This window comes from Pygoscelis adeliae, unplaced genomic scaffold, assembly GCF_000699105.1.
Source record: "Pygoscelis adeliae isolate BGI_AS28 unplaced genomic scaffold, ASM69910v1 Scaffold43, whole genome shotgun sequence".
Lineage (NCBI taxonomy): Eukaryota > Metazoa > Chordata > Aves > Sphenisciformes > Spheniscidae > Pygoscelis > Pygoscelis adeliae.
Window position 1 is genome coordinate 3,361,649 of NW_008824538.1, and position 13,055 is coordinate 3,374,703.

General features: G+C 42.5%; 2 protein-coding genes across 2 annotated transcripts in view; both read right to left on the minus strand.

Moving 5' to 3' along the window:
* VCPKMT (valosin containing protein lysine (K) methyltransferase) overlaps positions 1-1,101 on the minus strand; it is a 6,096-nt gene extending 4,995 nt beyond the window's left edge. Inside the window, exon 1 of the mRNA XM_009321645.1 lies at positions 1,088-1,101. Coding sequence (XP_009319920.1) covers positions 1,088-1,101 — 14 coding nt within the window. The remainder of the gene's footprint in view (positions 1-1,087) is intronic.
* A 2,200-nt stretch (positions 1,102-3,301) lies between these two features.
* SOS2 (son of sevenless homolog 2 (Drosophila)) overlaps positions 3,302-13,055 on the minus strand; it is a 49,398-nt gene continuing 39,644 nt past the window's right edge. The window contains exons 17-23 of the mRNA XM_009321646.1: positions 11,979-12,096; positions 11,180-11,352; positions 9,415-9,531; positions 7,644-7,905; positions 6,659-6,700; positions 5,362-5,471; positions 3,302-5,060 (exon numbers count right to left, since the gene is read on the minus strand). Coding sequence (XP_009319921.1) covers positions 4,551-5,060; positions 5,362-5,471; positions 6,659-6,700; positions 7,644-7,905; positions 9,415-9,531; positions 11,180-11,352; positions 11,979-12,096 — 1,332 coding nt within the window. The 3' untranslated portion in view covers positions 3,302-4,550. The remainder of the gene's footprint in view (positions 5,061-5,361; positions 5,472-6,658; positions 6,701-7,643; positions 7,906-9,414; positions 9,532-11,179; positions 11,353-11,978; positions 12,097-13,055) is intronic.

Consider the following 13,055-nt stretch of genomic DNA (forward strand, 5'->3'; position numbering starts at 1 on the left):
AAAGCTGCGGCGTTAACTGGCCTGGTTGTGGCAGGAGAGAACGTCGGCAGCCATCGCTCCTCGGGGTACCGCGGCCTTGTGCGCGTTTGCCACAAAGTCAGACTTGGCTCAGAGGTGAGAAACCTCCATTGGGAGGCCACATGCAGGAGCTCGCCTGGCACCAAGTCAGACCTGCCTGATTTAGCCCATCAGACTAAAGGCGACATTAAACGCCAGCCAGAGGAGAGACAGCCGTGAAGAAAATTTTCCACGTGGGAACTGGCTGAAAATTAACACGCGGCGATTCAAAGTCGTCTTCACACGTTACTCAGTGCAGCCTGTAAGCGCTGTGGACACGCAGTCCCACTTAAAGCCACCAGATTGCTAGAAATCACGCGTGTTGTAGACCCTCATCCAACACTTAAACTTGCAAAAAGGTTTTAAAAAAGCAGCTGAATACGAGTTGACTTGTGCATCAACATGTTTAAGTGCAAAGGCTTTTGATTTCTTCCTTGGACACGTGGAAGAATTTTTGTTGCTTTATTTCCTATCATTTCTTACTAACGCGCACTCCCTTCCCCAGGGAGGAATTACTACATTTGCTAGGGATTCTGAACGGTATATTCAGACCTGTGGCGTATTTTGGAAAATTGGGGTAAATCTGGGAAAAAAAGAAACAAAAGATGGTTCTTTTTTTTCCCTTCTTGTTTTTGATCTGCTGTAGCGAAGTCATAGCACCCAAAGAAGTTATTCCGGCTCCAGAGCAGAGGGAAATGCTAAAACTCAGTAACTCAAAATAGGATCACAGAAAACAACTAGAAAGATGCTTCTTTTGCTATTAACTGCCTTCACATCCCATCTGTTTATCTGCACTTTTCTGAGGGAACTGCCTTTTCCCACACAAGCCAACTTCAAACCCAGCAATTTCACATTTTTCCCCTCTAGGTTTTTTTTTCTTCTCTTTTTATCTATCCCTCTAATTATGAAGTAACCGAAACGTTAATTTATTGCTATCTTGGCATTCCCTCGAACCGCACTGGTGGGAATCTGACTGCCTTCGACCACTTCCACGGCCAAATAGTTACTTTGGGAACATGTGTTGCTGTACCCGCCGTACTTCATGCTGCTGGCATCGCTGCTGCTGCCCTGCCTTGGAATGGTTCTTTGGTTTTGTATTTTCCGGCTCCTGTTATGCTTGGAGGACAGTGTAATTGTGTGGTAAGTTATCCATAAGCAAGGCCCCTTTTCTGAATCATGCTGTGATTTATGTACTTCAGGTTAACTCCAGAACTGGCCCTGTAAAGGTAAGAGTAATGTTTCACGCATGGGAGATGCGGCTGGGAACGTTGTTTAGCTGCAGCCTTCTAGCACAAGCAAATTATCTCATGTTTTCACATTATTGCCCCCGTTGGGAGAGCTCATGTAAGAGGTTCCTGCTCTCCTCTCCCCTCATCCTCCTGGAGCTTTACTGTCCCAGCACTGCTGTTAATCAGTTGTGTGTGATGCTCCAAGCCCAACCTGCAAAAAAACGCGGGATCTTTTTCCATATGCAGTTTAGAGCACAACCGCAGACAGTTGAAGGGGCACCGGGGGAGAAGAGGTGAACGGCGGCGGGGTTGGGGACTTGCTTAACAGGACCTGTTGCTGGCAAAACAGCAACAGGGACTTGCAGGCTCATGTCTGTCCCGTTGGTCCCTAGCAGAGGACAGGTCCTGAGGGCCCACCAGGAGCCACAGTCACCTTTGCTGCCCAGGACATTCCCAGATAGCAGCGAGAGGCTCTTGCAGGGATGCCTACCACTGTCCATGTTAATCTAACGGAGAACAATGACCAAGGCTTGAGACTTTAACTGCATCACTATTTTTCCTAATCAAACCATTCTGGCTCCCACTGAAAGTTACGGATTTCTTCGGCTTTAACTGTGAAATTTAGAACTGCCCAAACTGTTTCGCAATCAGGTTTAAAAGAAGAAAGTGTTTCACAGCCCCCCAGGTATTTTTGTAGGCTGTCAACATAAAAGGTAAGTTGGCACCTAAAAAGGGCTGTTCTGAGAATGGCACCCCTGCGCAGCATCATTTCAGGGTTAACTCTAATAAATGTACGCTCCTGCTTCCACAAGTCTAAACTCTCCTCAAAGTCCATCACAAACCAGAACCTCACAAAGGTCTTGATGGAGGGAAGTACTTTGATACATGTGGAAGCCATTACTAATCAGTTCATGCTCAACTTAAAGTGATCTGGTGAGGGCCTTCCTGAGTCAGGACCAAAATATAAAGCTATGATATATTTTACTTAGACCAGAAGCTGGTCTAAGCACTTGTACAGGAAGCTATAAAGCTCACATTTATATATTCTAAAATTTGGGAGAAGTTTTTTCCCCCTTCAACAACACACAACAGTCTGAAAAAATATTACTCGTCTTTTAGCAACAGCTGCTGGTGAGGACTTCGAAAGAGTTAATACAAAGAACTAAATAAAAAATTTCACTTGTTCAGCGTATTCTGCAGATCGCTGGAACGGTGAAGCCTGACAGCCTGCCTTTTCTATGCAGAGAGCATTAGGGGAGTACTTCACTGAGCAGAATTTCACCACCAGACACCAACAGAAGAGTTCTTCCCAAACTTACAGAAAAGAGTTATGAGCTGTGTTTTTTCTGCAGAGGAAAAAAACCATAATCAAGGCATCGTCCATTTCCTACACTCCCAGTTCATGCACCTCAGATCTGGGACTTCTTGAACGTTATTTTTGCAAAATGAAGCAGCTCTCCTTTATAGTTCTGCTCCTTGCGCGAACGGCCCTCGGGGCGACACCTCCGAGACAGATTCTACCCCTCTCTTCTTCCTCAGGAAAGGAGCATCGAGGGGACAGGCAGTAGGAGAAGAACATCCAAGAGGCAGATGGCAAGATACATTTTCCCAGGAGAAGAAAATTAGCACCCCTCCCCAGGCATATCTCCTCTCCTTTTCCAGAGGGAACGCCGGAGACGGTGGGAGCAATATAGGCGGGCTGATGAAAAGCCAGAGCGCAACTTGGAAGCCTGAGCCGCTGCAAATCCCACCACAGTGCTCTTCCTCCAGACAGGAGCCAGAAAAAATGGAAACCGCTTCTCCATCGAGAGGGGCTGAGGCATCCGATGGGTTAGTAGGTGGAAGGAAAGGTTAAACTCCCAGGGAGCTGTCGTGTATCAGGCCCAACTGCAGACCGAAGGACAACCAAAGCCGAGAATAGCGGTATGGAAAATTGGTGCATTTTGTATTGCCAAAGACTTACTAAATCCAATCCCCAACCTTGTCCTTACAAGGAACACGCACTGCTCAAGCTCTTAAAAATTAAGACTGGGGTGATTTATTAATCTTGTTAAGAACTCTGATACAAAGCACAATAAAAGGCCACAGACCAGTAAATAAAATGTGGCTTCTGGCCACTTTATAAATGCTGCTACAGTACTACCAGTAAAACAGACTCACTCTCACACCAGTTCAAACCAGTAGTTCAACTGGCAAATAAAAGTTCCGTTCACTTATCAGTTTAAAAAGTTTAATAAAGCTTTAAGTGTTTGCTGGTTTAAATGCTACCAATTTCCAAAATGGATTCACGATTAAGTTAAGTGAGATCTAAAGGAAGTTATTAGGTTTGGAAGGCAAGACTGTTCCTAAGCCAGAGGAAACACTTCTGACCGTGTAAGATTGCAAGAGTAGCAGACTGTATTATAGGCCTCAAGTCACTTAAACTTATGCAGGTTATTAGCATTATCTGTAAATATACAATATAAACAATTGTACATACATGGCATATAGCTTTGTTCTCCAGAACAGTAGACAACTCTTTAGCTTAAGACATCTTCGCCTACCAAAACAAAAAGGCACATCTGAACAAGATGCATGCTAAGTACTAGGGATCCTTTCCGACATCCGAGACAGGTAGTCCTTGTCCATCCTTTCTCAAAATAATCAAGACCAACGGAGTATTTTGGTATTTAGATTTCAACCCATTTTTCTTTTTTGTCTTCAGCAGCAAATCAATGGCAATTAAGACATGGCATTAAAATATGTGAGAACAGTAGCTGTCACTCATGAACCTCCAAGCTCACACGAAGCTAGAAGGCAAGTGGCCAGAGGTTTAAAATCGGTAACACTGTATATCCTCATGTTGTGTAATCATCCCACTGTTCTTTTTTTTAATTAAAAAAAAAGGCCACTAGTGCTCAAATTTGAAAAAATTCCACAGACGCACCCTTTTTTGGCTCAGTGCAATTAAATGATGTCAGTTTAAATTCATTTAGTGTAGTTTACAGTGCAAAAGAGATATTTTGTATACTGGCATAACTGTCGGCACTGAGGATGTGAAACAAGGCAATGCTGCTGATCACCTGAGGGTAATGCTGTCGAGCAGACGCAGGCTAGAGTGTGTGTAGTCTTATTTTTCCAATTTAAATTTCTTTTCTTTTTTTGATCAGCAGCACTTTAAGAGCACAATTTGCGAAAGTACTAGAATACACTGCCTTTTTTGAATAAATAAAAAAAGGAACTTTACAAATACTATTCCAGTGTCAATGACTACTATGGCTAAGGTCATTGAGGAGTTTCCGCATTTTCTAGCAAAGACAGTCTGTGCAAAGGAGGGTGGGAGAGCTCCCTTTTGTAAGTCTTTGGTGGCAGTTTTGGTAACTGAGGGCTCGAATTGTGCCGGGGCGGGACCGGGGGCGCAGGCGGGTGGACCAGGTTGTTGTGACCGGCGCTGATCACGCAGCAGCGGCGCAGTACTCTGGGAGAGGGCGTGCTGGGAGGAGTGCCGGGAGAGCTGGGGCCTGTGCTCGCCTCCCTGAACCAGTCGGGATCTCTGTGCAAGCGTCCCACCGGCGGTGGCTGGAGGTTTAGAGGGCAGTTGATAAAGTGTTCGGGCGGCCGGAGCGGTACCGGCGGTGGAGTATCAGGAAGAGGGTCCCGGGGGGGTGGAGGAGGAGGACTGTGCAGCGGCTGGTCAAAGGGGTTAGTGTAAGCAGGAGCACGAGGCTGTATCTTTGGAGGCGGCGGCTGCCGAGGTGGAATTGCTGGAGGATCGTCATCCGATTTTAAACTTCCCTACAACATTACAGAGAAAAAGACATTGTTAAGAAATGTAGAATCTTCTGACAGATGCAGAATTCTCTTGACGTCTGCTGCTGGCGCTGTCAGAAACGTGATGCTGGCATAGCCGTACCTTTGATCCAAATATGACTGCTATGTTCCTAAAGTAGCCAGCAGAGTTTGGACACCGGGAACCTGAAACTTCAAAAGGGCAACTGGAGCACTGCATTTGAAAGTCTTTTAGACTAACAAAGTCCTGCTTGGCTAGATGTTCCCTGATTTATTATCCAAGTTATTCAATATAGGACAGAAATACCTTAGTATTAGAAGCATCCTGATCCATCTTTTTTCGTGGAGGAAGTGGAGGAGGGTTTTGAGGCTCATCACTTAGTTTAGGAAAGCTACCCCACGAGCTGAAGAAAGTCTCTGGAGAGAGAAAAGCAATACATTACTGCTTGTGCAGTATCTGAGGAACATATTCTAGGATAATATTAAGCCAAAATAGAAGCAACTCAAATAAGCAGGTCTTTGTGCTCAACAGCAACGTGAACCATTAACTTCAGTTGTATGACATTCTCATTCGTTTCTTTAATCAGATACACTCCTCACAAAGTGGTCTCCTATTTCCAGTATCAAAGATATTCATCAACAGTTAACAGGCAGTGCTAAAGGACAGAAAAATAAATAAAGTGAACTCCTAGTGAGCACTTAAACAACCTTCTCTGCAATTCTCTCTATATTGCAGAATTTACCCCCTGTTTACCAGAGTGCCTGCAGTTTCCCGCATGCCTCAGTTACACTTTGGAGTGGAAGGTTTGTTCTCTCTGCCACATGGGTACACGTTCAAATTCAGAAATTTAGAGGCTTCGTTAACAGGTCTGCAGCACTTCTAAAGCAGAATTATACACTGAACAGGACAGAAGAAACTAACTCTCATGGATTTTAGGACATTTCTACTCCTTCCTTTTTACAGAGGGGAAAAAAAATCCTCAAAGTTAAGAAACAAAACAACCCCCCGACCTGCATTTGTGACTTTTGTCACACCTTTGGTTTTTCTCTTAGAAGTCCACAGAGCTCTGTATCAATACATTAGGCACCTGTGCTCTCCAGTTTGAAATTTTAATCATATTATGAAATGTGAAATTTCATGAAATTACACAGTACATGTGCCTGTGTAATAAGGGAGTAAAAAGAGAAGCTGAAAACACAGATGAATACAGGATATCCCTCACAGCTGTGGTACAAAAAGTACCTCCTCTTTCCCAGCAACAGAACAATTATTTTCACTAAGTGGTAATACAAAATTATCAGGTTGCTGCATTAGTCAAACAAAATAATCATCAAGGACATTCAAAATAGAAGCAAAATCATGCTAGAGCCTCGGGGGTGGGGTGGGGGGTGGAAAACAACAAAACCAAACCAGACAGTTTTTAGACTTTACAGACTGCTTTACTGGATACTTATCTAAAACCCGTACAAAAAAATCCTCTCAGAACTCTAATGAACGCAGCCCACATTTCATCCCAGAGTTCAGATTTTAATTCCTATTCACCTCTCCTGAAACCAGAAAAAGCAGAGTTACATGAAGCATTTAACAGAGTTACGGTACTCACTTGACTGTGGCAAACTGACAGGAGCGAAGATGCTATTGTTACCTGTTAAATGAAAAATCGATTAAAGACTTTCCAGACAGAACAACTGCACTACAGCACATAATGCACGCTTGCGAATGACCTCAAAGATCACCATAATCTTCAAGTTTATCTACTGCTAACATGAATTAAACTTTCCTGTGTAAAATCTCTAGTTCAGGAATATTTTAAGTTATGCTGGGAATTAAACTTCATTATTCTACTCTGCTCTGACACTACCATGTTGTTGTTCACTTCCCCTGCGGCCCGAACGCCCTCAGCATTTGCCATATAAAAACTGTTTGTCGTTTATGCCCCCTATCAGGCTTAACCTGCCTGCCAAGTCTGCAGCCCCCTTAGAGCAGAGCCGAGACCTCTCACACGCCACTTGCAAGACGAAGGAGCTGCTCACAGCTACAAGCAAAGCTTGGGGGTGTATTAGTGCATCTGAACTAAGAGTGTCTTTTTTTTCATCGAGACAGTGTTTTGGAGTGAGTACCCTCACCATCCCCATTTCTCGCGCTTCGGTTCGTATCTCAAAATACACAGACGGGATTCCCTTCAAAGGAAATTAAACCAGAATGACTGGAGTGTGTTCAGTCCACAGGACCACTCCTGAAACACACGCTGGTGCGGATGCCAGGTCCTCAGCACCTTTTCTCTCTACGGATGTGCCATATGTGGTAAGGCAGACATAGCCCCTGCACAGTAGTGCCTCATGGGGACAGCTCCCATAACAGATTGCCTCAGCTCCAGTAGGCAAAAAGACTGGAAACGTCACTTGTTATTTAACTACTCACAGCAGGGATTTCCAAACTGCAGTACACCTAACACTGACACGAGAACTTCCTTCATAGTCCACAAATAGATTTTGCAACTTTTTTTTTTAAAGGCTGGCATACACACCAATACATTTGGAAGCCTGAGGGACAGTAACAACAATTATTAAAACATATTGTACATTTACCATAAGAACTGTTGAGATCGATGTCTAAAAACACGCTGAACTCTGAAGAAGCAGACACTGGCGGCGTAGACGGTGTGTTTGGTGAAGTTGGTGCCGACACTGTTGCTTCATGCTCTGCCTCAGTAATTCTACTGAAACTTATCTTACTCGGTTCCTTTTCAAGTGGCAATGGATGACTTCTCAAGGTGCCAGAGGTGGAGCCGTGTCTGGCAGTATTGGGCCTTATCCCGGGAGATTTCAGGGGGTATGTCGTTCTTCTAGGCTGGAGAAAGCAAAGCTGGTTAGTACCGTTAACATTTCAGATAGCAAAATTGCCAAGTCTCTGTAAGATGTTTAAAAAAAAATACTTAGCATATACACCTTAAACAGTGTTACAGCCTTTCTACAATTGACTTGAGGTACAGTCTGTTGTTACCTACGCAGCAGGAGTCTACTGAAAAGTTATGGATGCAGCTTAATAAATCTTTTTTCCCCAGCTTAATTCTTTTCTTTTCCTCACAGCTATGAAGAATGGAGAGTCAAGTTTCAGATGCATGCCAACCAGGGCAAAATACAGGGAAGAGCAAGTCACAACCTTGGGAGAGAGAGAGTTATTTCAGGTGCCCCCACAGGTCTGCAGAAGAGCCTTGTAACAGCACCATTAAAACATGCTTTGTGCTTATACCCCAGAAGGTCACCGGGCCCCTACACATGTCCAAGATCAAGGACACACCCAGACGCACGTTGTCTGTGTCCTCTGGGTTAGCTGGTACAAAGTTCTTACACACACGTCACCGGTGTGAGTGAAACAAACCTCATTAGACTCAGGTGTAACACAGCACAGATCAAAGCTGATTCTTTGACGATGAATTACGTTCCCATCCTACGGTGGCACGCACGACTCCACCACATTACAGTGCTCAGAACTGGACTTTCCTGAAAATTCCAATAGGAATGTCTAGTTTGGAAAACATGAACTATAAAGAATTTATGCCCAGGTGGCTGAGACTGGCAGCATGGATATCCATTTTTAGAAAATACTGTAAAGAAATTACTGCAAGCAGCGTTTTCGCAACAGTAATTTCCATCATTTTCTTGCCATATTCGTAATATCATCTTACTCATTCCTCTAACAGGTGATTGCTAAAAAGATTTATAGCTCTCCCAAAAATTAGAGATGTCTCCAGCTACTCAGAAGTACAATTGCAATGTATAAAAACCCCAGTCTTCTAGGGAGCAATCTTTCTGCTTAAAAAAGAGCTCTGGGCTCCAGTAGCTGTTTTCTTAAAAACAAGATTGCTACTCCTTTACATTGAACTGTATTTCCATCAGCGAGAAGGTTGCACCTTATCAATTCTGTGGTATACTTCAATTTCTGCAACAATGCAAAACATTTAGACAAAAGAAAAATAGAAATTAACTTCTACTTAAAGAAAACGGAACACATTAATGATGTATAAAATCCGTATTTCAATTAGTATTTTATAAGATTTTTGAAACTGTGACATGAAAAATGTTAAATGTTATTACATATTCTATAAAATGACTATATACTAAGAAACCCAAATTTAAACTGTAGTATTTTAGGTTTTGGGAAAAAAGTGTTCATTCTAAAATAAGCCAAAGGTAGTATGTTTTAGTAGTGACAAATGCCCAAAATAAAAGTATTTTAAAATCATCTCACGATACAGAATTCTGAAGGAAATATATAATGGCTTACTGAGTTAACTACGTATTCTTTTTCATAGTGGCTAGTGGATTTTAGCTATGTAATTTGCAGGACAAGACTTACAAATCTCGGTGGTTGCTTGCAGTTTCGAGGTTCAATTTCTAATGACTTGTTGAACAGATAATCTGTAAACTCTTTTTCTGGTATCTTCCCCATAGGATTGAGATTTTCAAAGAATTTCTAAACGAAACAAGCATCAATAATATTTAAAAAATAAGCACATACACAGAATTTTATTGAAATGCTTGTAATTCACCAATTAAAAATCTAGCTTTTCACTGTTCTGAAGCTTATTTCTAAGAAAAACAGAGTAAAACATTCCCTGACATAAATACAAAACAATCCAATGCAAGCAATAATCAAGTTCACGGTACGTTTCCTGACATGAAAGAATAACCTTGCTTCAAATGACTAGACACGGTAAATGAAGTCATCTGTAAATTGTTTGCTAATATTTCTGACTACTGAATCATGCTCAGCACAGCAGTGTTAAAGGCCAGGCAACAGCATACCCTTGCGTTAAGAAACTAACGTCACAGATCGGGGAAGGAGCAGAATACAGATGATGCAGCAGTGAAAGCAAAGGTTCTGCTCCTGCCATTTCTTAGAGGTGCTCTGGATGTGATCAATTACCTACCAAGAACGGGAAGGGACGGAGGACAAAAGCAGGAAGGTCAGAGGCAGGAACAGAGTACGGCGCTACGGCACAAGGACTGGAGGGAAGGCACGGCTAGGACAGGACTGGCACCAAGGGCACCGGACAGGACAAAGCTCCCTGAGCGCCTGACAGTCCTGCGTTAGCTGCTCCTGCTGCAGCTGGAGTCTGGCGGTGAGCTACAGCATTTTCCATTTGTTCTTTTTTTCAGCACAAATACTGCCATCCCTTGAACTTAATGTACTTCTTGGCTTAAGAATACTGTACATCTCCGAAACCTTTCACAGACGTGCCCGGCGCAATTAAACACACAATGCAAATAACATTCTAAGCAGCAGTATTATTGCCCATTTAATTCTTCATGTAACCAACTTCTTTGTTGCTTCCTGCCTGCTGCTGTTCACTAGCTGAGATTGAGAGCTGTCCACACTGCTGTTTTTTGGAAAGGCTACAATTAGCCGTGCGCTTGGGAAGTACGGTTGGGTACTTAAAGCTGCTATTTTCAATCATTATTACCTCCACATAGAAACCCCTACCTACCTTTACCCGGCTCATTGTTGTTTCAGCACCTTCCTTTAAATTAACTGGGACTCACTAGTCTTTGTCTTAGGTAAGTAACCACTCGAGCATCCTCTCATTTCTCAAGAAAATGCCGGCTGACACTGGCGCATCCCCACGTTTGCTTAGCTTCTGCCTCGCTGAACGGCTGTTGGTACCTGTGCTGAACTACACGCCCTCTGACTGTTCACAGGGTCAGCAGACTTTGGTCAGAGGTGTCATTACAGAATGCCTGAAGGACTAAACACACTAGGCACGTACAGAGCATTTCAGGTTAAAGGCAACCCATTTTTCTCCAAAAAGTTCTGCTGTTTAGTCAGTACGTCTTACTCATTCTGTTTTGTTGCTAAAAAATCTCTCTGATACCAGGCTGCAGAACAATAAGGGGATGAACAAGACCCAGAACACAGAATCCAAGTAAGCAAATCCCCACTTCTGGGGTAGAGTACCTCTGCTGTGGTACTTTGTTGTCTACCAGCCACTGTTGCCCCCTCTTCTGACGGTCACTGTTCACGCCAGATTAGGTCTAGTACTAGAAGATTATTTGGCAATTTTTTGTTGTGTACATTCTTTTCCGTCTCCTATCCCCAAAACAGATATTTAATGTTTGATTACCCGAATTTCTGGCTCTATCCGTAAACAGTAAGGCTGGTTTTGATACTGCTGAATTTCTCCTGTAATTTCAGCCACTTTTCTCCTCTTACTGAAGTTAATTAATTCTTTCCCTTGTCTTTTAAGGAAGTCAGGATTCCCTTCTTCTGTCTTCAAAATATTTGTTAGGTATATTCCTGATAAAAAGAGAAGTATTTTTTAAATTTCATTTTCATTCCAAGAGCTGATTTCATTCTTTCTAATGAATGATAAAAAAGTCTGAGCATAGGTAGACCGTTCCTTTTAACGCTCCAACAGTTTATTAGCTGGCAAGAATGAATCAAGTCTGCGTTTTACATAGAAACAATATATTATGGAAATAAGATGTTTCATCTCTTTCACATGAGATCCCGAGTTTCGAAAAAAACATCTTCAGGTCATCGCCATAAACAGATCACCAATGTGGAGGTAGTGTTAAACAAAGTAAGGTAATATTCATACCAATGTAATACCAGTAATCTGTACACTAAACCAGAAAAATAAATTTTATATAAAAGACACTGAGTCTTTTACCTGATCTAGAGGAAAGTATCCTCGCCCACGGCAGGGAGGTTGGAACTACATGATCTTTAAGTTCCCTTCCAACCCAAACCATTCTATGAAGTCTAAAAACATTACAAACCTAGGAAGTCAAGTGTCACACATTATATTACAGATTTTTTAGAGCTAAACACAACCCTGAACACTTTAAGCAATATTAACACATCTCCACCAAACTCAAGACTGACAACACACAGTATTAGCCTGCCCTGGTGTTACTTACCGAAGAAAGGCACGCAGGGTGGATTGATTGACTTGAGCTTAGCTAGATACTTTTTAAAATGATCTTGACTTAATTCTACTGCTTCATCCAGAACTCTTTTTTTTCTTTCCTGTAGTGCCTAAGTTGTCAAGGAAAAAAAAAACCAGGGATGCAAATCTTCTCAACAGCATGATTAGCAAAAACAAGGCTCTTCCCTAGCTCTCTTAGCAAAACTTAGGAACTGAAATTCAGATGTGAAAGAACCTCTTTTGGAAATGGTTTGCTCTGGGCTACAGCACTATCAGTCCAACAATTGAGTCATGTGAATCATCAGGCTGCTGTAAACAGACTATTATTTTGTCTATCAACTTACAAGCATAATCCTGGTCTTTAAATTTAATAAAAATTAAACATTTATTTTTCAATTTAACTTAAAGGCCTCGTACTGCCTTTCAAAGACATACAAAACTCAAAACATTTTATTCATGCTTCTTTTTCTATTTTAGTCAAGGGAGGCTTTGCTGCCAAATCCTAGGCATTTCTTTGCCTTGGCATGTGAAAAATGGAATCACCACTTGTGTAGTAGCCTCTCTTCCTACCGTCCATCTAAACCGTTTCAGCAGCTATTTGTTTCTGCCTCTGACAGTCTGAATTTTCTGAGACTCTCTCATCCAAGAGAGGTTCTTGTGATCAACTGAAATCTGAGTTTTAGCTATCCCCTCCCCATGCCCTTCTACCCTCCCATTTCTTGCGGAGGTAGGAAATGCTGCTGTTAAAGTGTTCCAGTCCAGGGTTCTCAGCCCTGGGATCCTCCTCTTTCCTACCCATAAAACGCTGGACTGAAGCAACAGGTTCATTTCAGACAGGTTAACGAACAACAATTGAATGGCCATAGCGTTTTCCCTTTTCAGGCTGAATACACGTGAGAAAACACCTGCTGAAAAGCTCCGCTGCCCATTACAAACCCTTTGAAACACCCAGCCCATCTCGTATGTTTTCTCATAAATAACTTTGAACATTTCACACTTGTTTTCTTCCATGAAAGCAAGCATGATACAGATACTATGGATTTCACTTCAGAAGTGTGTGAGATACATT